This window comes from Anabrus simplex, chromosome 1 (assembly GCF_040414725.1).
Source record: "Anabrus simplex isolate iqAnaSimp1 chromosome 1, ASM4041472v1, whole genome shotgun sequence".
Taxonomy (NCBI): Eukaryota; Metazoa; Arthropoda; class Insecta; order Orthoptera; family Tettigoniidae; genus Anabrus; species Anabrus simplex.
The window spans coordinates 830,453,563-830,480,696 of NC_090265.1; the positions used below are offsets into that span (position 1 = coordinate 830,453,563).

General features: G+C 42.1%; 1 protein-coding gene across 3 annotated transcripts in view; it reads left to right on the forward strand.

Annotated features, from left to right (window-relative positions):
- The window catches only part of LOC136857599 (sialin), a 380,389-nt gene that overhangs the window by 62,311 nt on the left and 290,944 nt on the right, over nt 1-27,134 (forward strand). For all 3 annotated transcript variants that reach the window (XM_067136381.2, XM_067136380.2, XM_068225248.1), the window contains one exon: nt 17,965-18,091. In XM_067136381.2, coding sequence (XP_066992482.2) covers nt 18,049-18,091 — 43 coding nt within the window. In that variant the 5' untranslated portion in view covers nt 17,965-18,048. The remainder of the gene's footprint in view (nt 1-17,964; nt 18,092-27,134) is intronic.

A 27,134-nucleotide genomic window follows, 5' to 3' on the forward strand; every position in this document is an offset into this window, starting at 1 on the left:
AGATAGATAGATAGATAGATAGATAGATAGATAAATGTATTTATTGGCGTAGTTAAGGCCATTAGGCCTTCTCTTACACTAAACCAATTTGTACATAGAATCAAAGTTAACACTACCGTAATTAATGCTAAGTATAGCACAGTTAATGACAATCTAAATACTTTATAACAGAAATAAAATTCCACCCCAGTGAGATAAACATACTTACATCAACAACAATAATAATAAGCCTAATATTAACAATAATAGCTACTGCTAATAATGTACTAACACCATCAGTAAAGTACTAGAAATGCACAGTTCATTCGTATCCTGCTGTACCTCTTAACGCTCTTTTAAATGACCTTGTGGTTGGTATTCCTCCGACGTCATCCGGTAAGCGATTCCATTCTCGGGCGGCAAACACAGAAAATGAGTTATTATATGTTGCAGTTCGATGGTGAGGAATGACGAGCAGGTTTGATGTTTGATGATGATGATAATATTTGCTTTACGTCCCACTAACTACTTTTTAAGGTCTTCGGAGACGCCGAGGTGCCGGAATTTAGTCCCGCAGGAGTTCTTTTACGTGCCAGTAAATCTACCGGCACGGAGCTGTCGTATTTGAGCACCTTCAAATACCACCGGACTGAGTCAGGATCGAACCTGCCAAGTTGGGGTTAGAAGGCCAGCGCCTTAACCGTCTGAGCCACCCAGCCCGGCGTTTGATGTTTGAGCCCGTGTATCTCTGTTATGCACATTTGAGAAATAATGAAAACGCAAAGAAAGGTAAGATGGGGAGGATGTAGTAAGGACTCGGTGGAGGAGAGACAGAGTATGATGATTTCGGCGAACGTGGAGTCGCGACCACTCTAGTTCTAGGAAAGATGATGACACGTGGTCATATTTTATTAGATTGCATATATACCTCACACATGCGTTTTGAGCGCGTTGTAGCCTTAGGGACAGCAGTGGCCTCACATCATTGAAAACAACATCGCAGTAGTCGAAATGTGGCATTACAAGAGCCTCGATTAATTTCTGCTTGAGTTTTATTGGAAATATGTATTTATATTTATATAAAGAATGAAGAGCAGAGAAAACCTTTTGGCAGATATGTAAGATATGTCCAGACCAAGTCATGCGTTCGTCCATGATAACGCCGAGGTTCTTCACTTGTGGTACAAAAGGAATTGCAACATTCTGAAGGATTACTCTTGGCAATGGACGTTTATTGATACTTGCCATTTGATTTTGATGGCCAAGAAGGATTACTTGTGACTTTGTATGGTTCAGTTGCAGGCCGTGGGCAGCAGACCATTCACTAACAGTCTGTAAGTCAATGTTTAGTAAGTCTATATTTTCCTGAAGGTCTTGTGCTGTAGAGTCTGTGTAGAGTTGAAGGTCGTCAGCGTACATGTGGTATTTGCAATGTCTTAAATTCGATGATATGTCATTCATAAAGAGTGCGAAAAGAAGAGGTCCAAGTACAGAGCCTTGAGGGACTCCTCTATTCACGTGGTGCCACGAGGAAACAATTCCATTATTACCTTTCACACATTGTTGACGTCCATGAAGATAGGAATGCATCCAAGCAATCGTACTCTGAGAAAAATATAGAGCCTTCAGTTTTACAAGTAATATGTCAATGTCTACGCTGTCAAAAGCTTTACTGTAATCTAGTAGTACTAGAACTGTGACTCGTCCTCTGTCTATTTCTTGTCGAACGTCCTCAGTCACTTTGAGTAAGGCTGTAGTTGTACTATGTCCTTGTCGGAAACCGGACTGGAAAGGAATAAGGAGATTGTGTGTTTGAAGGTACTCTGACATTTGTTTATGGACTATATATTCTAAGATTTTAGATAAGGCTGATAAAATACATATTGGACGATAGTCTCCCTCGTTCGAAGGCGTTTGACTTTTCGGAAGAGGTAGCACAATAGCCTTCTTCCAGAGAGTTGGATATGTGGAGTATAGAAGAGAGAAATTGATTATGTGGGTTAAGTTTGGTAATATAAAATCAAGAATTAGTTTGAGCATTTCAGTTCCAATGTCATCAATTCCTTTCGCTTTCGTGCTTATCCTAAGGACTGCTTTCCTGACTTGGAGGGGTGTCACGTGACTGAAATCGAATTTATTTCTGTCAGGGGTGGGGTGTGTATCGTAATGGTTCATAAGTTTCTGTTTGTCGACAGGTCGTACTGCGGAGGAACTAGCAATAAAGTACTCGTTAAGTCTCGAGAGGTACTGTAATATCGCAACCCGTTCAGAGCGCCGCTAAATGACAACGAGGGCGACCAAGAATTCATTCACCTCGAAAAAAGGCAAGCGCAATGGGGACGCATGGCTTAGTTATTCGTGGTCAAGCTCGCGGTATGGTGTGCATGAGGGAGGGGAATGTGGAGTATGTCTTACGCTATTTGAGCTGATAAAATTACTGCTGAACCACCTTGGAATAATAGCAAAGATAATTAATGGTATTCTAGCGCTCTCATGATCCCCGCATGTGGATATTATTTTCCGCAGCGCCTAGTGCAGGACGAGAGGGATTGATTGTGATGGTAACAAATACACTATAGGGAATACGTACCACTTCGCGAGATATCGCAAGACATCGATTGCCAGCACACAAAGTGGGACGGCCTTGAAACTAAGTGTAGCAGTGAACTATACACAATGAATTATGCTGAAAATGTCAAGTTCCAAGTCGTCATTAATTAAGAGAATGTGGTTACAGGAGTTTCACCATTTCGCATCGGATGGTAAAATTATATTCTGTGACATTCCCAGCAAAGAGGCGAATGAAACTTCTTTTATATATTCCTCCCTAACGAGTTATTATCAATTTAGCAAAATAAACATGGTTTTTAATTGATGCCTATTAAAATACGTACAAGTGAAGCTGACCAAAAATATTTTAGAACCTATTTGAGATTCTATTTTAGGCAGGTAAACTAACATTTTAGAACCTAAAAATCCGAGGTCTAGTATTCATTATTGTATGCTTCCGTGGTGGTTGCAAGTGTAGTGTGTTGTCTGAATATGAAGAGAAACGCTCTCTCTCTCTCTCTCAATTCAAATTCAATGAATTCAAATTTTTAAAAAATCAAATTCAGTTCTCTCTCCACATATAATTTTATTCTTATTTATTTCCATATTTCAATTTTCTCTGAAGCCTGCTCGCGTACCCCACTAAAAGTCTCAGGCGTAGCCCTAGGGGTACGCGTATCACAGTTCGAGAACCACTGCACTCGGCTTCGCAAACTTAATACCGTCGGAGTTGGAAGAAAACAAGTGATGACCAAGACAGGCCGAATAGAAAATGAACCTGGCACTAGTAAGTGGAAGCAATGCGAAACTCAGCTACGGTCCCGATCTCGCTCCCTATTGGAGAGCTTCCCGGCTCCCTTTTCAGTTGCGTCTTACGAAAAGTAAAAATATCTTGATTTATTCTACCGTCCTCACCGTCTTCTTACCTGTGCTTGGCAATTTATATGGGTTCAGACCAGTTTTACTCCAGGATGCCTTTCCTATTAAAAACTCTATGTGGAGGGGTGTATTCAATATTGCATGTTTATGTGGTGGTTTATGTGTGCAGTCAAAATCGGTTATAATGACACTGAAGAAACCGTCAATCAACGGTCGTTAGAGGCGATAGTCGCACAAACCAGCTTTTTCATTTTGTTGCTAAAAGTGTCATATCTGTAAGTTTTAGGCTGCACACTTACATGGTCAAGTTACGAAAAACTTAACTGAAAGAAGTAGTGTATTTATAGTACAGTATTATGTGAAGTGGAACTGCGAGGAATTTCATTGGCTTTCACGTGAAGAATAGGTCTATTTATCGGTACATTATTATTTGTTCTTTGCTGCTTAAATCATCTAAGTTAAGATCCTTCTATACCTTTGTGCTCAGATATTGTGGCGCACTTGATTTTTAAATAATTTTCTTCGAAAATTTTAGGAATATTTTTTAAATGTTATTTGTTCGGGGCGTCGACTTATAGAGATCTTTTGCCCCTACTGTACTTTCACCATGTGATATGAACCTGCGTGTAATTGGAATGGAGGAAGTGTACAGTGTTAACAATAATAATAATAATAATAATAATAATAATAATAATAATAATAATAATAATAATAATAATAATAATAATAATAATCGTATGGCCTCAGCTAGCGTGTGCAGACATTTTAATTTGACGCCATCTGGCTATCTGCTTGTCAATTTCGACGTTCCGTTTTACTCTAGGCCCACTAGATGGCAGACAGAGTCAACCGAAACTCTCTTGGGCGTCTATGGCTGAGATTTAATGAATTTTGTCGGGTAAACACCAAATGTGTCACCAGAGATCTTTTACATGCCGACATCGTACGACATGGAGTGTCGAATGGACTTTTTTCCGCCCTTCAAAAATCCGACTACCTCTGCCAGGTTTGCACCCGCAATCTTGGGATCCGGAGGCCAACACTCTACCATTGATCCACAGAGGCAGCTGGTGTACAGTGTTGAATATGAGGAAAGGAACGTTAAGGACGACATAAACACCCAGTCCCCAGGCCAGGGATATTTATCATTTACAATCAAAAACCCCTGACCCAGCCGGGAATCGAACCTGCGACCGCCGGCTGAGAGGAGGACGCGTCGCCCCCTACACCGCGGGGCTGGACTAGAAATCATTTAGTGTGTACACACAAATCCTTCGCGATGCTGACGTTTGTTTCCCAATTTTCTAATCGTAATATTATGTGCGACTTTTATATGATATTAAACAATTTCTTTTTTCTTTGTGACGTCTTCAAAGCGATGCTTTCCTTAACCATTAATAGAGAGAGAGTGATTTGAAATCGACAATAATCATTACATTGTTGTGAGCAACACGTCTTTTGATAGAAAGCGCTAGCAGTTAGTGTCTAAATATTTATTCTAGACAGTGTATTTAAATGCAATAGACGCTTTTACCAGGCGGCTTGTTGCTTTAAGCCTGACGTTCAACCCACTTTCATTATCCGGGCTTGGGACCGGCAACAGCAACTACTGAGCTACTCAGTTTACCCAGCAGCAACTGCAGGTAGAGTTAGCAATCCCCAAATACGTAACAAACAAAAAATTAACATTGGACGTTACAGCCGATACATTCTCCGAAAATGTGATCAAATTACATCGTTTTATACGATATGTCTTAATAAGCGACGTCGTACTAAGCGAGTTTTTAAATAGCCTATAGTGTTTATGTAGGATTTAGACGCGGCCGTTAGATTTCGCCGTTGTATCCAGTAGGTCGTTACAAGCGATGTCCCAATAAACGGTTTTGACTGTAGATGCGTACTGAGACAAACATAAGCTCGCAACCAGTCGAATGAACTATACGCAGATAAAATCCCTAACCCGGCCGGGAATTGGACCTGGGTCCCTCTGAACCGAAGGCCAGTATACTGACCATTCAGCCAAGTAACCAGACTCCACCATCCCCACCCACAGGTAGATATTATTAGAATATCTGAGAATTGTTTGCGAAGATGTATAACATTATACACGTTCAGCTGAGTAAACAGGCTACAATTTCTGTTCCCTGCGGTTGTTCTAGATTATTATGTTCACAGCTTCAATTGCGACAGGCTATTTCTTTCTTTATTACCGACCTGTTCTTCAGCCACTGGGAGCACTGTAATAAAGCGGTTAAATACTGCGGTAAACGCGATGTGATCAGGCGATTAGAGCAGGAAGTTACATAACAGAGCACGCGCCAGGTAACGTCATATAAGGCGTGACAGCCTGTCGTGCGAAATTGCACCCATTTGAGAACGATTTACTGTGCACTCTATTAATAAAACGAAGTACAAATAAAGATTGCAGGTATCCTACATTCATTGGATTGCTTGTCAAATAATGTACCTGGTACTCCTGCGCCACAGGGAATTTTGACAGTCACCGCATGGCATGGAAGTAAAGATTATACGGTTTTCTGTGTGACGGCCTCCCGAGGCTGAGTGGATTCCGTTCCAACCCTCGTATCACTTTTCAATTTTCGTGGCGGGAGTCGAAGCCGGGACTCCGAGGGTGGCAGCTAATCACATTAACCACTACACCACAGAGAGCGGAAAACATATTCTATTTGAGATGAAATTCCCCAGTTATTTTACTAAATTCTGAAAATTAAACGAGCTCTCACAATTTTTAAACATTTATGAATAATTACATAGAAATGTGCCCGCCTCTGTGGTGTAGTGGTTAGTGTGATTAGCTGCCACCCCCGGAGACCCGGGTTCGATTCCCGGCTCTGCCACGAAAATTTGAAAAGGTATGAGGGCTGGAAAAGCGGCCACTCAGCCTCGGGAGTTCAACTGAGTACAGGTGGGTTCGATTCCCACCTCAGCCATCCTGGAAGTGGTTTTCCGTGGTTTCCCAATTCTCCTCCAGGAAAATGCCGGGATTATACCCAACTTAAGGCCACGGCCGCCTCCTTCCCTCTTCCTTGTCTATCCCTTTCAATCTTTCCATTTCCCGCAAGAGCCCTGTTCAGCGTAGCAGGTGAGATCGCCTGGGTGAGGTACTGGTCATCCTCCCCAGTTGTATCCCCCGACCCAAAGTCTGAAGCTCCAGGAAACTGCCCTTGAGGCGGTAGAGGTGGAATCCCTCACTAAGTCCGACGGAAAAGCCGACCCTGGAGGGTAAGCCGATTAATAATAATAATAATAATAATAATAATAATAATAAGCAGAAGAAGAAGAAGAAGTAGAAGAAGATATGCACAAAAATATTACATTCTTTCTTTCTTAATCTGTTTATCCTCCAGTGTCTGTTTTTCCCTCGGACTCAGCGAGGGATCCCACCTCTACCGCCTCAAGGGCAGTGTCCTGGAGCTTCAGACATCGGGTCGGGGGATACAACTGGGGAGGATGACCAGTACCTCGCCCAGGCGGCCTCACCTGCTATGCTGAACATGGGCCTTGCGGGGGGGGGGGGATGGGTTGATTGGGAGGGATAGACAAGGAAGAGGGAAGGCAGTGGCCGTGACCTTAAGTTAGGTACCATCCCGGCATTTGCGAGGAGGAGAAGTGGGAAACCACGGAAAACCACTTTGAGGATGGTCGAGGTTTGAATCGAACCTGCCTCTACTCAGTTGACCTCCCGAGGCGAGTGGACCCCGTTCCAGCCCTCGTACCACTTTTCAAATTTCGTGGCAGAGCCGGGAATCGAACCCGGGCCTCCGGGGGGTGGCAGCTAGTCACACTAACCACTACACCACAGAGGCGGACATTACACTTGCATTACACTTGAATACTTGTTCCCAATATTTCTTTTGTTATGCACAACATAGTAAATGTGATATTATTAGACATCACGCCACTATACGGGTTATCTGTAATTGGCAGCCAGATGTACTTGAGCCAAGAGGAGTTATTTTCAGAGGAGTATTGCGTACTGTGTCGCCACACCGTCTGGTTTATCTCAGTCAAGAAAATAGTTCATTGCGCCTCGTGCTTTATTTTGTGTCTCGGTACATAGCGGTCGTTCGGTGTCTTGTACTTATTGTACAGTGAGAATGAGATCCAGCTGACAAGCCTGCTGCTGATTGTTTTCTCCGGTGTACAGTATATGTTCCCAATCGACTGAGACCAACATTGGAAGATACATCGTAGAAGTCGAATGAAGAAACTGTAGAATGTTTTGAAGAACGGAATTCGAACTGAATCTATGGATGTTTCAACTACAGTCCGGCTCAATGGCGTACTGGCCTTTGGTCACAGGGGTCCCGGGTTTGATTTCCGGCAGGGTCGGGAATTTTAACCATCCTTGGTTAACTCCGCTGCCAAGGGAGCTGGCAGCATATGTCGCCTTCATCATTATTTCATGCTCATCACGACGCGCAGATCGCCTACCGGAGTCAAATCGAAAGACCTGCACCTGGCGAGCCCAGCGGCAAATTCTTTTTAAATCCAGTCCGAAAGTATGCTTGGGTCATAACGTTCTCGTCTTCAGTACACAATTGAAATTATTTATGATACATTTTCTGGAAACTATACACAGCAAAATTCATTGTTCGCTTTGATTCCCATCCAACTCCCTCAACCATTCCACATCTGTTCACTCCACCTGTCTCCACCCACGTGCACAAACACCGCTGTTCAACCGTCGACGTGTTGCGCATAACTAAAATACAGGCCAGTTGACGATGCTTGCTTTGGAACGTCCTTGGACGGTACGTTGCGATAAAGGGTCGTTGTAGCCTAGGAATGTGGATGCTGGCTTCCTATCTGGTTCACTCGAGTTAGATATCTGGTTCCACTGCAAAGTTAAGAAGGGATCGATTCTGGTATGGAATGCATATGATAAGAGTAAAGAACAGGGGAGTGCGATTTATCACTAAGCTATCCTAGGCTAGATGTTTTAGAAAGTAGTGGAGGACCGCAAGAAAATGATGGGACATTTAGGTGAGTAATTGGAAGAAAAGTGCCCGTGGTCTACTTGAGAAATCGTTAACTCTTAAGTTTCTGTTGATAAACACGGAATATTGATGAAGTTTACTCTTAGAATTCCACGTGTTTTGCTTTTAATTTTCTCTTTAAATGCATGGCTGTGTTTGGATATGATTGCTTACATAACTCTTTCTAATTAAATAGGAAATCGGATGGGACATCTGACAAGAGATTTTACAAAATGACAAAGAAACTAATGGGAATTTCCAATCGTTAAAACGTATATACAATCTGCCATTTTGGATCTTAGCTGCAGCAAATAAAACAGCGGAACATAAATATGAGGCACTTGGTTTATGCTATGGAAGAGTTCAGTGTTATCGTCGCTATCCTCGGACAATGTTTCGAATGTCGTTCAATGCATGTCAGGTGTATGAAATGCAATGCCGTCCACGTATATCTCGTACTGTAGTTTTCATCGTTTGTGAATAATAATAATATCGAGCTCAATAGCTGCAGTCGCTTAAGTGCAGCCAGTATCCAGTAATCGGGAGATAGTGGGTTCGAGCCCCACTGTCGGCAGCCCTGAAGATGGTTTTCCGTGGTTTCCCATTTTCACACCAGGCAAATGCCGGGGCTGTACATTAATTAAGGCTACGACCGCTTCCTTCCAATTCCTAGGCCTTTGCTATCCCACCGTCGCCGTAAGACATATCTGTGTCGGTGCAACGTAAAGCAAATAGCAAAATAATAATAATAATAATAATAATAATAACATTGTGAAATCCTCGCAATATAGAGTCAATGAAAATTGGAACGTGGAACGTAAGAACGTTGGTGGAAGCAGCAAAAATGGAAGAAGATAAAATTTTCATGAAAGAAAGAGAACTGGATATTCTGGGGCTGTGTGAATAAAGGTGGCCAGGAAATAGTGATTTCTCTATCTATCTACTAAAGTTTTCATTCCTCACCCTGAAGGGGTGGGGCGTGTACCTAAAAGGGAACGCCTCTCTAGCCAGGTAGTGATTTCTACAGTGATGACTTTAGAATGATGTAACTTATAGTGGTAGTACAAGTGGAGCTGGTAATGGAGTAGGACTGCTAATTAGACGTAACTGGACAAGGAATATGATGAACACCTATCACGTTAATGAGAGGATTTTAGTTAGAACATTAGGGGCCGATGACCTTCGATGTTAGGCCCCTTAAAACAGCAAGCATCATCATCATCTAGTTAGAACAATCAAAACAAATCCCAGGAATCTGGTTATTGCTCAAATTACTCTGCCACATCAAACAGCTCGAATGAAGAAATGTATGAGAGAACATTGACGAGATATGGAATCTGAGAAAGGAATCACATAATGTAATGATCATGCGGGAATTCAATGCTATTGTTGTAACGCAACAAGACCGAGAAGTAATCGGGAAGTTTGGTCTAGGTGTCAGAAACAAGCGAGGAGAGAGTTTACTAGACTACTGTGATCAGTATTATATGAATGTGAAAAACACATTATTTGACATTCGATTACGCATAAGATACACCTGAAAAGCCCCAGGTGACTCTGCCCGTTATCGAAATGATTATATTCTTGTCAATAGAAGATATCGCAATCATGTCAAAACAAGTCTCAGCTATCCTGCGGCAGAGATGACAATGAACATTGCCTAGTCGTGGTCGTATGCAATATACAACTGAAAAGTATCGACCATCGAAAAGCAAAACCTTTAGATTTAGCCAAGCTAAGAGACAATCAAAATAATAAATGAATTAACCAAAGGAAATAAAGAGCTGAAATAGGATACTGTAAAAGAAAGCTTGCTAGGTGTAGCTCATGAAACTTTGGGAACAAGAAAACCGTTGATTATCAGGGAAATATTGGATCTGATAGTGAAACGAAACCAGTACAGGAGAGGGAACAACAAGAAGCCAAGAACAGTACAGACAAGTCAAAATAAGAATATAAGCAGAAGAGCGAAAGAAGCGTGGATGGTCGAGGTAACTGAGAATATCGGAAAATATATTGCTGAAGGAAAAACGGAAATAGCATATAGGAACATTAACGCATTAAACGGGAAACCTAAAGCGAAATCTCCGTAGTAAGAGATACAAATGGGAAAATATTAAGATAATAATGACATCCGTGCACGGTGGAAGGAATACCTTCAACAACTGTACGATAGAGAAAATGTGCTGAACGACCTAAGATGTATTGGACCGGAACATGAAGTAGAGGAGGATGATAAACGTCCTACAATCACAAGGATGGAGTTTGAATCAGTATTTCAGCGATTACATGGGAATAAAGCTACCGGTCCAGGTAGGTGTTTAGGGGTTGTAGTAAGGATGTAAAGGAGAGTGCATATAAGTCTCTGGTAAGACCCCAACTAGAGTATGGTTCCAGTGTATGGGACCCTCACCAGGATTACCTGATTCAAGAACTGGAAAAAATCCAAAGAAAAGCAGCTCGATTTGTTCTGGGTGATTTCCGACAAAAGAGTAGCGTTACAAAAATGTTGCAATGTTTGGGTTGGGAAGAAATGAGAGAAAGAAGAAGAGCTGCTCGACTAAGTGGTATGTTCCGAGCTGTCAGCGGAGAGATGGCGTGGAATGACATTAGTAGACGAATAGGTTTGAATGGCGTTTATAAAAGTAGGAAAGATCACAATATGAAGATAAAGTTGGAATTCAAGAGGACAAACTGGGGCAAATATTCATTTATAGGAAGGGGAGTTAGGGATTGGAATAACTTACCAAGGGAGATGTTCAATAAATTTCCAATGTCTTTGAAATCATTTCGGAAAAGGCTAGGAAAGCAACAGATAGGGAATCTGCCACCTGGGCGACTGCCCTAAATGCAGATCAGTATTGATTGATTGATTGATAACATACCAGGAGAACTGCTAAAGAATATGGGAGAGAAACTGAAAAAACTTATATATGCCACGATATGCAGATGCTACGATAATGGCGAAAATTCAGAAGACTTCATCAAAAACAGAACGGTTATGATACCAAAGAAAGAAAGTTATGTCGAATGTTTCGAGGCGTCTCCAAAAACCGTAAAAGTAGTTAGTGGGATGTAAAACAAAATAACATCATTACTATTATTAGAACTTTTGACCACAGAACCATAACTCTGCTCTCTCATATATCGAAAACAGTATTATTAGTAAATAAAAACAGGATAAATAACAAATTAAGCTTAAAAATTCATCAGGACCAGTTCGGATTTAGGACAGAAATGGGAACAAGAGAAGTATTATGGGCTCTCCAAATAATTTTAGAAAGGAGCTTGGAGATGAGTAGAAACACCTATGTAGCGTTTGTAGATGTTGAATAGGCTTTCCATAACGTGAATTGGGACAAACTGTTCAAAGTTACAGATTTGTGCTGGAAAGACAGGAGGCTGATACTGCGAGTCTATGATGGACAGACCACGATGGTAAATATCAGAGGAAGTATCCAGACAGCAAAAATCAGAAAAAGGCTGGGTTGCCCTCTCTCACCGTACCTCTTTAATGTTCACAGAAGTAGCCATAAATAAGTTTAAAGCAAATACAAAAGGAGTTAAAATAGATGGGCACCATAGCCAATGCATTCGATTTGCAGATGACATAGTAATTGTAGCAGACTGCAAGAAAGAGTTGTCCAAGATGCTGAATGTATAGTCATCAGCATTGCCAGATTCACGCTTAAACATCAATGTTAAAAAGACCATGATATTAGTTGTGGTAAACACCTGATGGTGGTGGTGATTATTGTTTTAAGAGGACGTACAACTAGGCAACCATCCTCTATTAAACATCCTGAACGAATTTACGCCAATACCAAGCTTATTGATGAAATGAAATGGCGCATGGCTTTTAGTGTCGGGAGTGTCCGAGGACAATTTCGGCTCGCCAGATACAAGTCTTTTGATTTGACTCCCGTAGGCGACCTGCGCGTCATGATGAGGATGAAATGAGGATGAAGACGACACATACACCCAGTCCTCATGTCAGCAAAATCAACCAATTATGGTTAAAATTCCCGGCCCTGCATCTGGCGGGCCGAACTTGTCCTCGGACACTCCCGGCACTAAAAACCATACGCCATTTAATTTCATGTACCACCACCGCATGGGTGATGCTAGTAATAACATCCAGTGCCTGCTATGAATGGTGTGAAAATATCGTTAGTCAGTTGGCGCGTGCCTTACTGTGGGCTTGGCAGACTGATTTGTGATAACAACTTCTGGTTCGGGAAGACATCAACGTGGAACTACCTCACTCCTCATTTCGCTAGTATGCCTCTTTAGTGATGCCTTTGCCTTCTATTGCAGCTTAAGGCGGAGTTGTTGAGGATCCAACCAGCCTTCGGGCTGAGTATTCAACATACATACTCACACTCGGAAACTGGCTGTTTGTGTTCGCTTCATCTACACACAACCAGCACAGAAAGGTGAAATACTGAGTACATCCCTTGACATAGAGTTGTCGTTAGGAAGCTCATCCGGCCGTAAAACTTGGCCTAATTCAGATCAATTGCCGACTCCAATAAACTGGGAAAAATACAAGGAGAGAGAAGAAGAAGACGGGCATATAATTTAGTGTACTTAGGATTACAACTGGGAGTTACTATTGTACAGGTTCAAACAACACATGTTCGGATTTTCACCTCCATCAGTGAATGGATCACAACGTCCCTAACCGACAACCTGAGACCCTCCTGAGCACTTCATAATTCAGGTTAAGCAGGAAAGTTGTTATCAATGTTTCAGAACTTTACCTTGTGTTTAGAATATAAATGGAAAATTATCGGCTGTTTTGTCAGGAGGCTGGCCTTTGTATTGAGCTATTAAATGAACTGCCTTCTAATGACATTGGCTTTTGGCCTTGACAGTCCCGTTTATGAGATGTGTTTCCTAATTTTTTGAATCTCGAAACACATATTTTCTTCATTAAAATATTGTGCTCTGAAGATGAATAATAATAAATTAAAGAAGTCAAGTTATTAAGAAAATCAACGATCGATGTTAAGACGTCTACATTCGAGTGTCAGAAAGAAGATGAAAGAACCAAGCGCCTCTATAAACCTCTATTTTCATCTACTGTCTTGTTTAGTTCCATATAAAACGTGCGTCTAAACATCCCCACCTCCATCCCTTTCTGCTTCTCCTACCTCCATAGCCGAATTCATTATTCATGTCTTCCTCCATTCACCTTACATGACCTGATCACCGAAGTTGTTTTATATGCACAATTTCATCCATCGAATTTATTTCCAACTTAGCCTTTATCTTCTCATTTGTATTAGTTTTATGCAATTCTTATCAACTGATTGCACTAGCAATCATTCTCGCTACTTTAATATATATTACTTCTAACTTATGGTTAAGATATCGAGAATCTACCAATCTTTCACTCCCGCACAGCAAAGTCGGATAGAATCTTATTGCGGGGACCCAGCTTTAGAGGGTTGATCATACTCATAAATAATTATAAGAAACTAGTATGTAACCCTGTCCTCGACAGCCAAGATTAGTATGTGAAATGTAATTGGAAATTTGAAGTGAACATGTTAATACTTCTTAAGGAGATAAAAATAAATATTTTGGTCATTTTCGTGAATGTTTTATGACTGAAATTGAAAGGATTGAGTTTCTTTTTTCTTGTCACCAAGTTATTCCGCTGAATTCAAACAATTTACCATTGTAATAATACTTTGTTTGCCAATTGTAATTTTACATTTAAATCCCATTTCTCTCCCATAACAGTTTGTCAAATGTAAGAAAATGTGTATGATATATGTATCACAGCTATATTAAGAAACCTGCATATGGAATATTTTTATTGCAGAATGTTTTCAAGTAGTAGAGATTTTTTCTAGTTGCTTTACGTCGCACCGACACAGATAGGTCTTATGGCGGCGATGGGATAGGAAAGGGAAGGAGCGGCCGTGGCCTTAATTAAGGTACAGCCTGGTGTGAAAATGGGAAACCACGGAAAACCATGTTCAGGGCTGGCGACAGTGGGGTTCGAACCGACTGTCTCCCAGATGCAAGCTCACAGCTGCACGCCCCTAAACGCACTGCCAACTCGCCCGGTAAGGATTTTAAGTCCAACATTTTAGAACGTAAAAATTACACAAACTTTAGTACGATATATCTCCTTATATAAATTATGTACAGAAAAATCGGCACGTAGTGCTTTTGGAAGAAGTATTATCTACCTAATTACGAATTTACATTAACATGTTAATTAAATTTCATGAAAAAATGGAATTAAAAATTTCAGAAAGTTGTTTTGGAAAACTAATAATTGTATATGAAAGAAATGTTCGTGATAACTCTTTTATGTAGGTGACATTCCCACAAAGTTTCGTGAAAACCCATATCTTTTTATCTCTGGAGTGTCGCCTTAAGAATAAATGTTACTTTACCCATGTTGCATACATGCCAATTGTAAAATCATAACAAGTAGGCCCTACACTACAGGATGACCTATTCTCGGGCTCGGCAGGGGCATAACGTTAGGGCCTGCAGACTATTCGACAACGGTGAGCGGCATCTGCCGTGTATAGGAAACTTCATGTTATTGTAGTGGAGGACAGTGTTGCTAGTGGTGTGTGAGTTGCAGGGATGTTGGGGACAGTACAAAATCCCAGTTTCCGAGCCACGGGAATTAATCATTTAACGTTATAAACTTTGACCCGGCCGAGAATCGAACCTGGGGCCCTCTGAATAGCATTACGCTGACCATTCCGCCAAGGAGCTAATAATAATAATAATAATAATAATAATAATAATAATAATAATAATAATAATAACGATAAATTTCATTTCCTCACAATTCATGAGCCTAACTCTTATTTTGTGGACACACTCATTTTTCTTTTTCTTACAATTTATCGGGACTTTTTATTTCCCGTGTAGGTAGAGTCAAAGGATGCATTACCTGTACCCCTTGCATATCGTAAGAGGGTACTAAGGAGCGAGTTGGCCGTGCGGTTACGGCGCGTGGCTGTGAGCTTGCATTCGGGAGATAGTGGGTTTGAACCTCACTGTCAGCAGCCCTGAAGATTTTTTCCGTGGTTTCCCATTTTCGCCGCTTTTACTGGGGCTGTATGTTAATCAAGGGCACATCCGCTTCCTTCTCACTCCTATCCCATTGTCGCTAGAAGTCCTGTCTGAGTCGGTGCGACGTAAAGCAGATTTTGAGTTTAGTAAGAGGGGAACAACCGAATAATCTGAACTCACTTTCACTATACGTTATTCTTTTTCCGTGCAGCGGAGGAAATGTACGAAGGCGAATTTTTTGATGTTGTTGTTTGAGTCATCGCCGGCCCCGTGGTGTAGGGGTAGCGTGCCTGCCTCTCACCCGGAGGCCCCGGGTTCGATTCCCGGCCAGGTCAGGGATTTTTACCTGGACCTGAGGGCTGGTTCGAGGTCCACTCAGCCTACGTGATTAGAATTGAGGAGCTATCTGACGGTGAGATAGCGGCCCCGGTCTAGAAAGCCAAGAATAACGACCGAGAGGATTCGTCGTGCTGACCACACGACACCTCGTAATCTTCAGGCCTTCGGGCTGAGCAGCGGTCGCTTGGTAGGCCAAGGCCCTTCAAGGGCTGTAGTGCCATGGGGTTTGGTTTGGTTTGGTTTGAGTCATCAGTCTATAGACTGGTTTGATGCAGCTCTCCACGCCACCATATCCTTTGCTAACCATTTCATTTCTACGTAACTACTGCATTCTACGTCTGCTCTAATCTGTCATATTCAGACCTTGGTCTATCCCTACCGTTTCTATCGCCTGCACCTCCCTCAGAAACCAACTGAACAAATCGTGGGTGTCTTAAGATATGTCCCATCATACTATCTCTTCATCTCGTTGAATTTAGTCAAATCGATCTCCTCTCACCAATTCGATTCTTTATCGCTTCATTCGTGATTCGATCTATCCATCTCACATTCAGCATTCTTCTGAAATATTTTGATATTACTTGCAAATAATTATACCGCGTGCACGATATTAATTGCAAATAATTATACCACGTGCACACCTTACGAGTCCTTAGAATGGCTGTATTTCAGGGCTTGAAGTCGAATCTATAACATCGATAAGTACTTCTAAAGCTTCACACATACTTGACAGGTTTGATTTAGAAAATTGTTGTATTTTACCCCTCCTCGTTTATACTACTCTATCGACTTGCGAATGGTGTGTTTCATCTTTCTTTATCTGTTTACCCCCCAGGGTTGGTTTTTCCCTCGGACTCAGCGAGGGATCCCGCCTCTACCACCTCAAGGTCAGTGACCTGGAGCGTGAGACATTGGGTCGGAGATAAAACTGGGGAGAATGACCAGTACCTCGCGCAGGCGGCCTCACCTGCTAAGTTGAACAGGGGCCTTGTGGGGGGATGGGAAGATTGGAAGGGATAGACAAGGAAGTGGGAAGAAAGCGGCCGTGGCCTTAAGTTAGGCACAATCCCGCCATTTGCCTGGAGGAGAAGTGGAAAACCCCGGAAAACCATTTGCAGGATGGCTGAGCTGGGAATCGAACCCACCTCTACTCAGTTGACCTCCTGAGGCTGAGTGGACCCCGTTCCAGCCCTCGTACCACTTTTCAAATTTCGTGGCAGAGTCGGGAATTGAACCCGGCCGTCCGGGGTTGGCAGCTAATCACACTAACCACTACACCACAGAGGCGGACGAACAGTGTGTTAACGCATAATTTTCAGAAAATTTCCCCCGAATTATCGGGAGTCCGAGATATCGAGATTCGAGTTATCGGGAGTCCGAGATATCGAGGTCCGCGTTATCGAGAGTTCGCAGTATTAGTTTTATTATCACGTTCCACTGAACTGTCATATATTGCTGCTGATTTCCTGTTTACGCTGTCAATAATAGTAGTAATAGTAGACCGAGTGACTGGCTGCGCAGTTTGGATCAAGTGCCTGTCATCTTGCATTCGGGAAATAATGGGTTCGAACCCAATTAAGGTACATCTCCAGCATTTGCGTGGTTTGAAAATGGGAAACTACGGAAAACCATCTTCAGGGCTGCCGACAGTGGGGATGGAACCCACTCTCTCCCGGATGTAAGTACACAGTTGCGCGCCCCTAACCGCACGGCCAACTTGCCCGGTCAAATTGTCGGCAGCCCTGGTTTCCCCAGTCACACCAGGCCACGATCGATTCCTTCCCACTTCTAGATCTTTCCTATGTCATCGTCGCCATAAAACCTATCTGTGTCGATGCGACGTAAAGCTAATTGCATGAAAATAAAATAAAAACGGATGTAATGATAGTACTGTAGTTGTAGTAGCAATGTGAGAGGTGTGTGATATGAACCTCGCTGCACAAGGACGGTAGCGATATACTGTTAATTGTTATCAGTTGATGACGGCGCAATGTGGTGGAAATAATTCCAAGGTTAGGCATGGTCTGGGTGAGTTGTAGTTTTTTGTACCCTTGCCAAGCGGCCAGCGGAGCGCTGGTTGCTACGGTAATGATGACGTCAGGACATTTCCTCCCACCGCAAACATTACATGTGCTATATATAATCATGTGTTTTCATTCGACAGTTCCACGCGGCTGCTAAACCAAGACTGATCCCAGTGTTCCTGTGAGTGAGTGTGCCGAGTGTCGTGGGAGCGAGTGTCTTCGTGATGGCAACCCCTAACGAGAAGAAGTTCCCAGGGAACATTTTCGGTGAGTACAACTTTGCCACTATTTGACTATAGTACTCGTCATTTAAAGCTGCACACTAAATAGCAAATATCGCCGCCCATTTCTCTTTTATTTAATGACTCATCACACCTGCCAACTTGACTTCTTCTTCTTCTTCTTAATCTGTTTACCATCCACGGTTGGTTTTTCGCTCTGAATCAGCGAGGGATCCCACCTTTACCGCCTCAAGGGCAGTGTCCTGGAGCGTGAGATTTTGGGTCGGGGATACAACTGGGGAGGAGAACCAGTACATCGCCCAGGCAGCCTCACCTACTATGCTGAACAGGGGCCTTGTGGGGGACGGGACGATTGGAAGGGATAGACAAGGAAGAGGGAAGGAAGTGGCCGTAGCCTTAAGTTAGGTACCATCCCGGCATTTGCCTGGAGGAGAAGTGGGAAACCACGGAAAACCACTTCTAGGATGGCTGAGGTGGAAATCGAACCCACCTCAACTCAGCTGACCTCCCGAGGCTGAGTGGACCCCGTTCCAGCCCTCATACCACTTTTCAAATTTTGTGGCAGAGCCGGGAATCGAACCCGGGCCTCCGGGGGTGGCAGCTTACCACGCTAACCACTACACCACAGAGGCGGACACTTGACTAGTTACATATTGAAATCACGAGGCATAACCATGAACTGTCTAACCTCAATATACCGGGCGAGTTGGCCGTGCGCGTAGAGGCGCGCGGCTGTGAGCTTGCATCCGGGAGATAGTAGGTTCGAATCCCACTATCGGCAGCCCTGAAAATGGTTTTCCGTGGTTTCCCATTTTCACACCAGGCAAATGCTGGGGCTGTACCTTAATTAAGGCCACGGCCGCTTCCTTCCAACTCCTAGGCCTTTCCTATCCCATCGTCGCCATAATACCTATGTGTGTCGGTGCGACGTAAAGCCCATAGCAAAAAAGAAAAAAATAACCTCAATGTATCAATAATTGAGGTTCCTTTACCCAAATAAATGATCAATCAAAATATTCATAATTAAGTCGGTTCTCAAGCTCAATGAAGAATTAAGGAAATTCACACACTCTCTCACCGTCACTTAATTTACTGTTATGTATTTCTGCCTTTCTTTTGATACACGCATTCTTCGTCGTTTGCCTTGTAGGCCTATAAATAATTCAGCTACCTTCTTGAAATTTGTTATTAGGCCTACTTGTAGAACTTACGTGGAACCACGCTGTAATAATACACACACGCAAATAATATATTACATGCACACATGCCATAAGTCAATAAGAATACACAAAGGCTAAGTTTGCAAACCGTACCAAAATCGTGACAAGACAAGTTTAGGTTAGGTTAGGTTAGGTTAGGTTAGGTTAGGTTAGGTTAGGTAGTTAACGAAATTTCCTTCCACTTCAACTGATCTTTATAGAGGAGGCAATGCTGCTTTCCTTTTCGAAGGCGTTTCTACAGATTTTTCTTGCTTCTTAGACATCCTAATTGCATACGAATTGGACGAAATAAGACCGTTTTATTAAAATGCTGCGTCGGTCATTTAACACCGACTACGTTACTAAATGCGTTATTCGAGCTTGCCACAATTGTAGTTAGTTGGCATTACCCTTTAATTGGCATTACTCTTTAATTATACCCTCAATGTGACGCTAGTGATTTTCATAATACGGCAGTGGCAATACGTAAATGAGGTGCCTAGTATCAAACATGGACAAAAGCCATTTTGTTAATTTTTCAGTAGAGCCACATTTTCATTTCTCTATCTTAAACCCCCATTATATGTGTGAAAAACTTTTTGTGTCATATTTCCAGCCCTATGAACAAGAAAATCATGGTCGACACTTAGGAATTTCAGTCTAAGTCAATGTAAAAAACGTTCAAATATGACGATGTCCATTTCTGAAACCGAGATTGGCTTTTGTACATTTTTGATACAAACATCCATGTAATTGTCCACTTTTGAAACGAACTATCCCAATATTTGGAAAAAAGTTGCAGGATGTCACGGAAGTAAGCTTCCATTTCAAAAGAAATATAATTAAAATATGAAAGAAATAAGGCTATTTTTATACTTTGTTGACATTTTTAACATTCATTTCAGTTTTTGCTTCACTGTATTTCTGGGCAAATAGTCTCTGGTACATCACAAGGGTCTTCAAAACAATCACATTCATAAATAATCATTAACAGCTTGTTCATTTTCACTACAAATGTTCTTATTGATGACTTCGGTATACCACTTAACAGAGGCATTAATTTCCTATCTTTTCCAAAGTGCTTTCCTTAAGTTTCTCTGGGTTTACATTCATGCTAATATCAGATGTAAAGGATTCATTAACATTAGACTTACCTGTCATGCTTTCGTGATCTCACGCTCAATACCTGTTTCCAAATAGTAGCCTATCTCACCTTTAACTACAACATTGCCTCTTTTCGTGCTCCTGAGTATAATTATTTTACACTGTGAAATCTTGGGATGCCGTACATTTTGAACACCTCAAGATATTCATCAGGACTTACTATGGTCGTCATCTTTTCAAGGTCTTTCTCAATGAGTCCAAAAATCCTATGTGGAGGCAAATATGAGTGTCCAGTAACTGGAAATACCAGTTTTAATTTGTCAACAGAGGATGGTGCATACGTTGTAAGCCACTTTGCACACATCGCCAAAATAATACTGTTTTTATTTCGGCCGGCGCAGCCATCAGCAATCAACTTGACTGAAGTGAAGCCTTGTAAATCATTAGATCGTAACTCATTGACAACCGCTGATGCTATTTCGTTTGATGATTTCTTTCCCTCATTCTCCAGCCACGTATAAACAGACACATTATCAGGGCGCAGTTTGCTTTGAGATGTACCTATTACGACAGACAGATTGTAACAGTAGAGTTGTCTGGAATAATAAGCCAACTGATCACTTAATTTTGGCAAAACGAGGTTCTTTTGCCAATCATAGGACATTAAAAAGCAGACCTCCTCTTTTTTCCTTAAGATGTCGATAAACATTCTCTGGTCGCCACGACAGTTCGATGTCACTTGTAGCAATATGATTGGCTGAAACGTTCATGTCCGTTTTTGATACAAATTACGTCTGGAGGTGTCCGATTATGAAAGAAACTGCATATTTCTATGTTAAAAATTACGTACAAATATTCGTTTATGAAAGACACGGACCACTAACTCAGAAAGAGCATTAAAAATGCTATAGGGATCAATCCTTAACTCAATTTTGATATAGGTTGCGCATGTCCATGTTTGATATTAGGCACCTCAAATATCGCAAGTGAAGAAACAAACCATGACTGCATAGTGCCAACGTGCTAGCTTAACAGTAAGTGTCAGATGTCCGAACGGTAAGTAGGGTCCCTAAACTGTGTGGTTAGTGACACTGAATCGAACCCAACGGTTAGAAAACTATAAATCACTACCTTCAGTATTAATATGGGAGAAAGAGTGAGGTTGTACCCTTGGTGTATAAACGTACATGGCAGGGAATATAGATCTGACCATTTCGAATACACAAGAACCTCGTTTATCCGACCCTCATTAATTCGGATCTCCGGTTTATCCGGATCGAAAATAATAAAAATTTATTTTTACTTGTACAGTAGGCCTATTTCTTTTCCTGCGTCTACTCTTCTTGAATGTTTTTTTCCGCCAAGGATAGTTAAGTAATTCAGGCACGGTCTATCAAAGGTACTGTCTCGGCGTTCGTCTGAAATTGAGAATGGTGAACCGTGGTAAACCATTCTCAGGACGGCTGTGGTGGGATTCGAACCCGCGCTCTTCTGAATGCAACGCACTATTAATTCACTGATGGTGAATTCGAAAATGAAACCCGCCCTCCATCAGAAGAAATGACTCATGGAGATGCAACAGTGCAGCTGGACAAACTGATGGCCTATTTAGAATCCTTGAATGAAACCACACCAGCAGAACTGATGTTAGTAAAACCTCTTCGTGATCATGCTGCGCGATAAAGCTATACAAATGTAAAACAGAAAAAAAAAACCCTCACACATTAGTTTAGTGCATAAAACAGAGTCGTAAATGTACGAAAAGTGTTCTTATATATTTTGTACAATTGAAAAAAGGTGTTATTGTAAACTTATGTTAATAGATTATATAGCATGTACCTACTGTATTTGTTTTTTAGTTTTTCCCGATTAGCCGGATTTTCGATAATCCGGACCAGTTCCGGTCCCACTTAATCCGGATAAACGAGGTTATTGTGTACTATGTTAGCCATTCATTTCGGAAAAGCCATTAGTGGAAATATGACCACTTTCCTTTCCTAACTTGGCCATTTCTAGCTATATTTACTAAGGACGTTTTTATTGTGATTTTCTCTGTACTGTAGTTATAGATTTCTCTTTATTGCTAGTTTGAACATTTCACGAACTACTTCTAGTACTAATAATCACGAAGTTCACTGAACATCCTTATTTTATAAATAACCACCAAAAAATCCAATTCGACTTTGCTCACATGTTCGTCTCCCTTGCCTGCATAGCAGCATATCGTGGATATTCAGATGAGGATAAAATGAAACATTCCAATTTGTCAGATGGCACCAAGGAAAACTCAAAAGATACGAGTGTTAATTTTACAGAAAATAAAGAACCTATCACGGAATTAGCTTCAGGATTTGACTCAGGCATTTGTGCTAGACCAAGTGGAGGTGGGGCAGGTTTTCCTCCGTGTACTCCGGTTTTTCCTGTCATATTTCATTCCAGCAACACTCTCCAATATCATTTCATCTGTCAATCATTAATCATTGTCCCAGAGGAGTGCGGCCGGCACAAATTCTATCCTCGCTGCTACATAGGGGGAGGGGGGAGAGGCTTCATTCATTCCATTCCTGACACCGTCGAATGACTGGAAACAGGCTGTGAATTTTCGTCTCCATTTTCATTGACAAAACGGAAAATCAGTGGAGGAATATAAGTTTCAGAATGGCTAAATAGGTCATCGACAACTGAATGATGTTTAGAATTTAATCAGCACCGTATACATGTTCACTAACAGAGAACACCACCAAAAAGACTTCGATCTTTTGAGATGTGGTGCTACCGATACCTGCTCAGAATATCATGGGTTGATAGAGTACGTAATACTGAAGTACTCCAACGCCTGAACAAAGAGATAGGGGTCATGCACAACGTTAAAAAGAGGATACTTGAGTACTTTGGCCATATCGTTCAAACTGATAAATATAGACTCCTTCAGCTTATCTTACAAGGTAAAATTGAAGGAAAGAGAAAGTAGGGGAAGAAGAAGAATATCATGGCTACGGAATCTATGAGAATCGTATGGGCTCAGTACCCCCAGTCTTCTCCGAGTTGCTGAGAACAAGAACCAGATCCCCCTGATGACAGCCGACATCCAGTGAGGGTATGGTACGGGAAGGAGAAGAAGTATACATGAAGCGTTAGAGGGTTGGTCACACTGATAATTTTAAAGAAATAATTCGATATCTCGCACCGTTGACTTTTTATCAGCTGCTGAAGTTGGCCAATTAGAACGCTTCGCAGGCAAATTCAAATGGGCTTTGCGAGGCGGCGTTACTAATTCTGTACGTGACTTAAGACCGGCTTGAGAGCGCCAATCGAAGAAGGAAACTTCGCCAGGGGAGGGGTTTGAATACAGACCTCGGAGCTGACGGGATCGCGCCAAATCAAGTAGGCTACGGTGACACTGGCTGAAAGCAACGGTGTGTGTGTGTGTGTTTGATGCATGGCTCCCAAGCTGTTCTTAAGTCATGTATAGATTTTGCAACAGCGCCGCCCAAAGCCCATTTGAATTCGCCCGCGAAGCGATCTGATTGGCTACCTTGATCAGCTAATGATATGAGAACGGTGCGAGGTATCTACTAATTATTTCTTTCAAATTACTTATCAGTATGTTTTTCAAACACAGAAGATGAGTGTGTGTGTGTGTGTGTGTGTGCAGTCAGGTTAACTTCATTAAAACAAACTCAGAAATATATTGAAAACTTATACCTTGTCAGCTACTTTGTTGCATAACGCTTGGACTTAACCGTGGGAAAAATTGTTAAAAAAATTATGAATCCCGTCAGAAGTTCTTCAGTTTTTGGAACAAGTTTAGTGCAGTTTACGCGTTATCAATGGACAGCCCACGTGCTTCTGGAAAGGGTGCAGTTCAGTAGGGATGAGAATGTATATTTTTGTTAGGCGAGTTCAATATAATTTAAAACAAACTTAAAAATAGGGGTTGTATGTGAGTTTGTGTGACAACCTACTTCGTCTTATGATTTACGCCCAAGCATATAGCGGGCATTTGTAAGATACTCCATATATATAGCAATTTCTGGCTACTTTCTCCAGTAGCGGCGATTGGGAATTAGCAGTGTGTGGGCACAAAAAATTATACACATCGAAAGGTACAGGGGTCTGAGAGATATAGCGGGAGGAGAGATGGGGTGATGGTTAGACATCAAAACCGAAAACATCGTAAGGTTGACAGTCTACCAACTTAAGTGCGTTCTTTGTGTGTGGCTATTTCTAGCCAAGTGCAGGCCTTGTGGGTAAGCAGCCCCTCCGATGAGTGGGGGTGGGGGGTGGCGATATCTGCCATGTGTAGGTAACTGCGTGTTATTGTGCTGGAGGATAGTGATATGTGTGGTGTGTGAGTTTCAGGAATGTTGGGAACAGCACAAACACCCAGCCCCGAGCCATTGGAATTAACCAAGGAAGATTAAAATACCCGTCCCGGTCGGGAATCGAATCCGGGACACTTAAGTGTGGTAATAATAGTAGGCTACTATCCAATAAAACATTCTCCAAAAGAACAACAATCCTCACATGTATTAGAATTAAATAGGAGCAGGGCGTGATTATACAATGGAAAAATCATTAGTATTTGACTGCACACTAACAAAGTACCAACAGCCACTATACCTGTAATGTTAAAAGAAACGTTTTGACAGATAGGGCTGGAGGGAGGAGCAATGCACGTGCCAATTGCACGATGTTGCCACATTCCTGCATTCAATTCTCCTTCCCTTCGCTTCCAGCTCACTTGTTCGTTCGTTCGGACCGCTGTGTTCTGTTGTACGTACCTCAGAAGTGAGAGGTTCGGCAACTACAAACAACAGCTAGCAGGCTTATTCATGGCAATCGTAGTAGATCCGTTCTCATTTCCATGGCAACCCTGCCCTCTACTCACCTTCTCCCCACCCAGGCCGGCAGTAAACGGACCTCCCTCTAAGAACTGTCTGTCAGTATCACGACTATAGACAGACACTTTGAATGAGTGAGACTACCGGACTGATGAATGCGTGTGGCTAGCGGGTGAATCATGCCCCAGTGTCCATGACTTTGGAAGAAATTACCCCTTCCTCATAGCACATGCTACACGCTGCTTCGCAAGTCTCCGCTACTTGCTGCGGCGCTGTACAAATCGGTTAGATGCGACTATTTTTCTTATTAATTAAGAAAATTAAAGGAAATAATTAGCTGTAATAAAACAACAGAGTTTGTACTGATTGCCTTTTTTTAAAAAAAAATCCCAGTTTCAGGAGATTAATAACTGTTAGGTTCATCAGTCAGCTGTAACTATCAGGCGGCTAAAATGGAATAAAAATATAATCGCAGCCACTGACATTGTCAATCAGTTTTAGCTACTTTTCGTCATCAAATGTTGGCAACAGTGAGTAGAGTAATCTCTCTAGTGACGGATGCCCGCGTGCAAACTGGAAGGGCGATTAATACTAAACCCAAATACATTGCCCGAGGTTTCTTAACGGGTTATGTTGACTAGAGACGACCTATACAGTGTACATCCTCACATGTATGGTACTGTAAGCATCTGCGCGTATCCCTCTCTCCCTCATTTGGATCGGCCACCTCATGTGTAGAATGTTTGGATTCTTAACGTGTTTTCTGTGAGAGTAGCCGAAGAATTATTTGAACCTGTAATCATTAAGAGGGGAATCCCTCAAGCTAGTATTATTGAACCAGTCTGTTTTCTTGTCTATATACATGATATGAGTAAAGAACTGGAATCAGAGATACGGCATTTTGAGGATGATGTTATACTGTATAGCAGGGCTTCTCAGGGTGCATGCGCCTGGTGCATGCACTGTGCACGGTTCAAAAGGCGACTTCGCTTGGTTGACCAGAGTGCAGACCCTCACTCCTCGATTTGGAGCAATAGCGCTGTTTCTCTCTTTCCGCACGCCTGTCTCGCTCGCTCCGCCTCTCTCTCTCTTCCTCACTTCTCTGTAGCGCCCCAAATCCGAGCCGAGTTGAGCCGAGTTGAGCCGACCTTAGCCGAGTACCCCAGAAACGAAGCGTTGGTCCGAGCCGAGTTGGACCGATGCAATGTGCACAGGAACTATGCACCACAGTTTTCACGCGTGAGATTTTCGGCTTTTGAGAGGCCCTGCTGTATAGATTAATAAATAAGTTACAAGGTTGTGAGCAACAGCAACTGCAAAAAGACCCCGAGAATGTTGTGAGATGGACAGTATGATAAACGGGGTTTAGAGTGATACTGTGTGTTTCACTAATAGGACAAGTCCTCTCAGTTTTAATAACTGCATTGATGGGGTTAAAGTTCCTTATAGGGATCGCTGTACGTACCTAGGTGTTAATATAAGGAAAGATCTTATTTAGAATAATCACATAAACGCGGGTACAGATCTCAGCACACGGTTATGAGTGTTTTTAGGGGTTATGGTAAGGATGTAAAGGAGAGGGCATTTAAGTCCCTGCTAGGACCTCAATTAGAGTATGTTTCCACTGTATGGAACCCTCACCAGGATTACTTGATACGAGAGCTAGAAAAAATCCAAAGAAAAGCAGCTCGATTTGTTGTGGGTGATTTCCGACAAAAGAGTAGCGTTACGAAAATGTTGCAAAGTTTGGGCTGGGAAGATTTCGGAGAAAGTAGACGAGCTGCTCGACTAAGTGGTATTATATCCTACAGGGCGTAAACAATAATTCATTACCGAACTTACCTGCTTACCTGTCAATATATAACTGCACCAGCCTAGTTGCAACCGGAAGATGGTCGGGAAACTCCCTCTAAACCCTCTT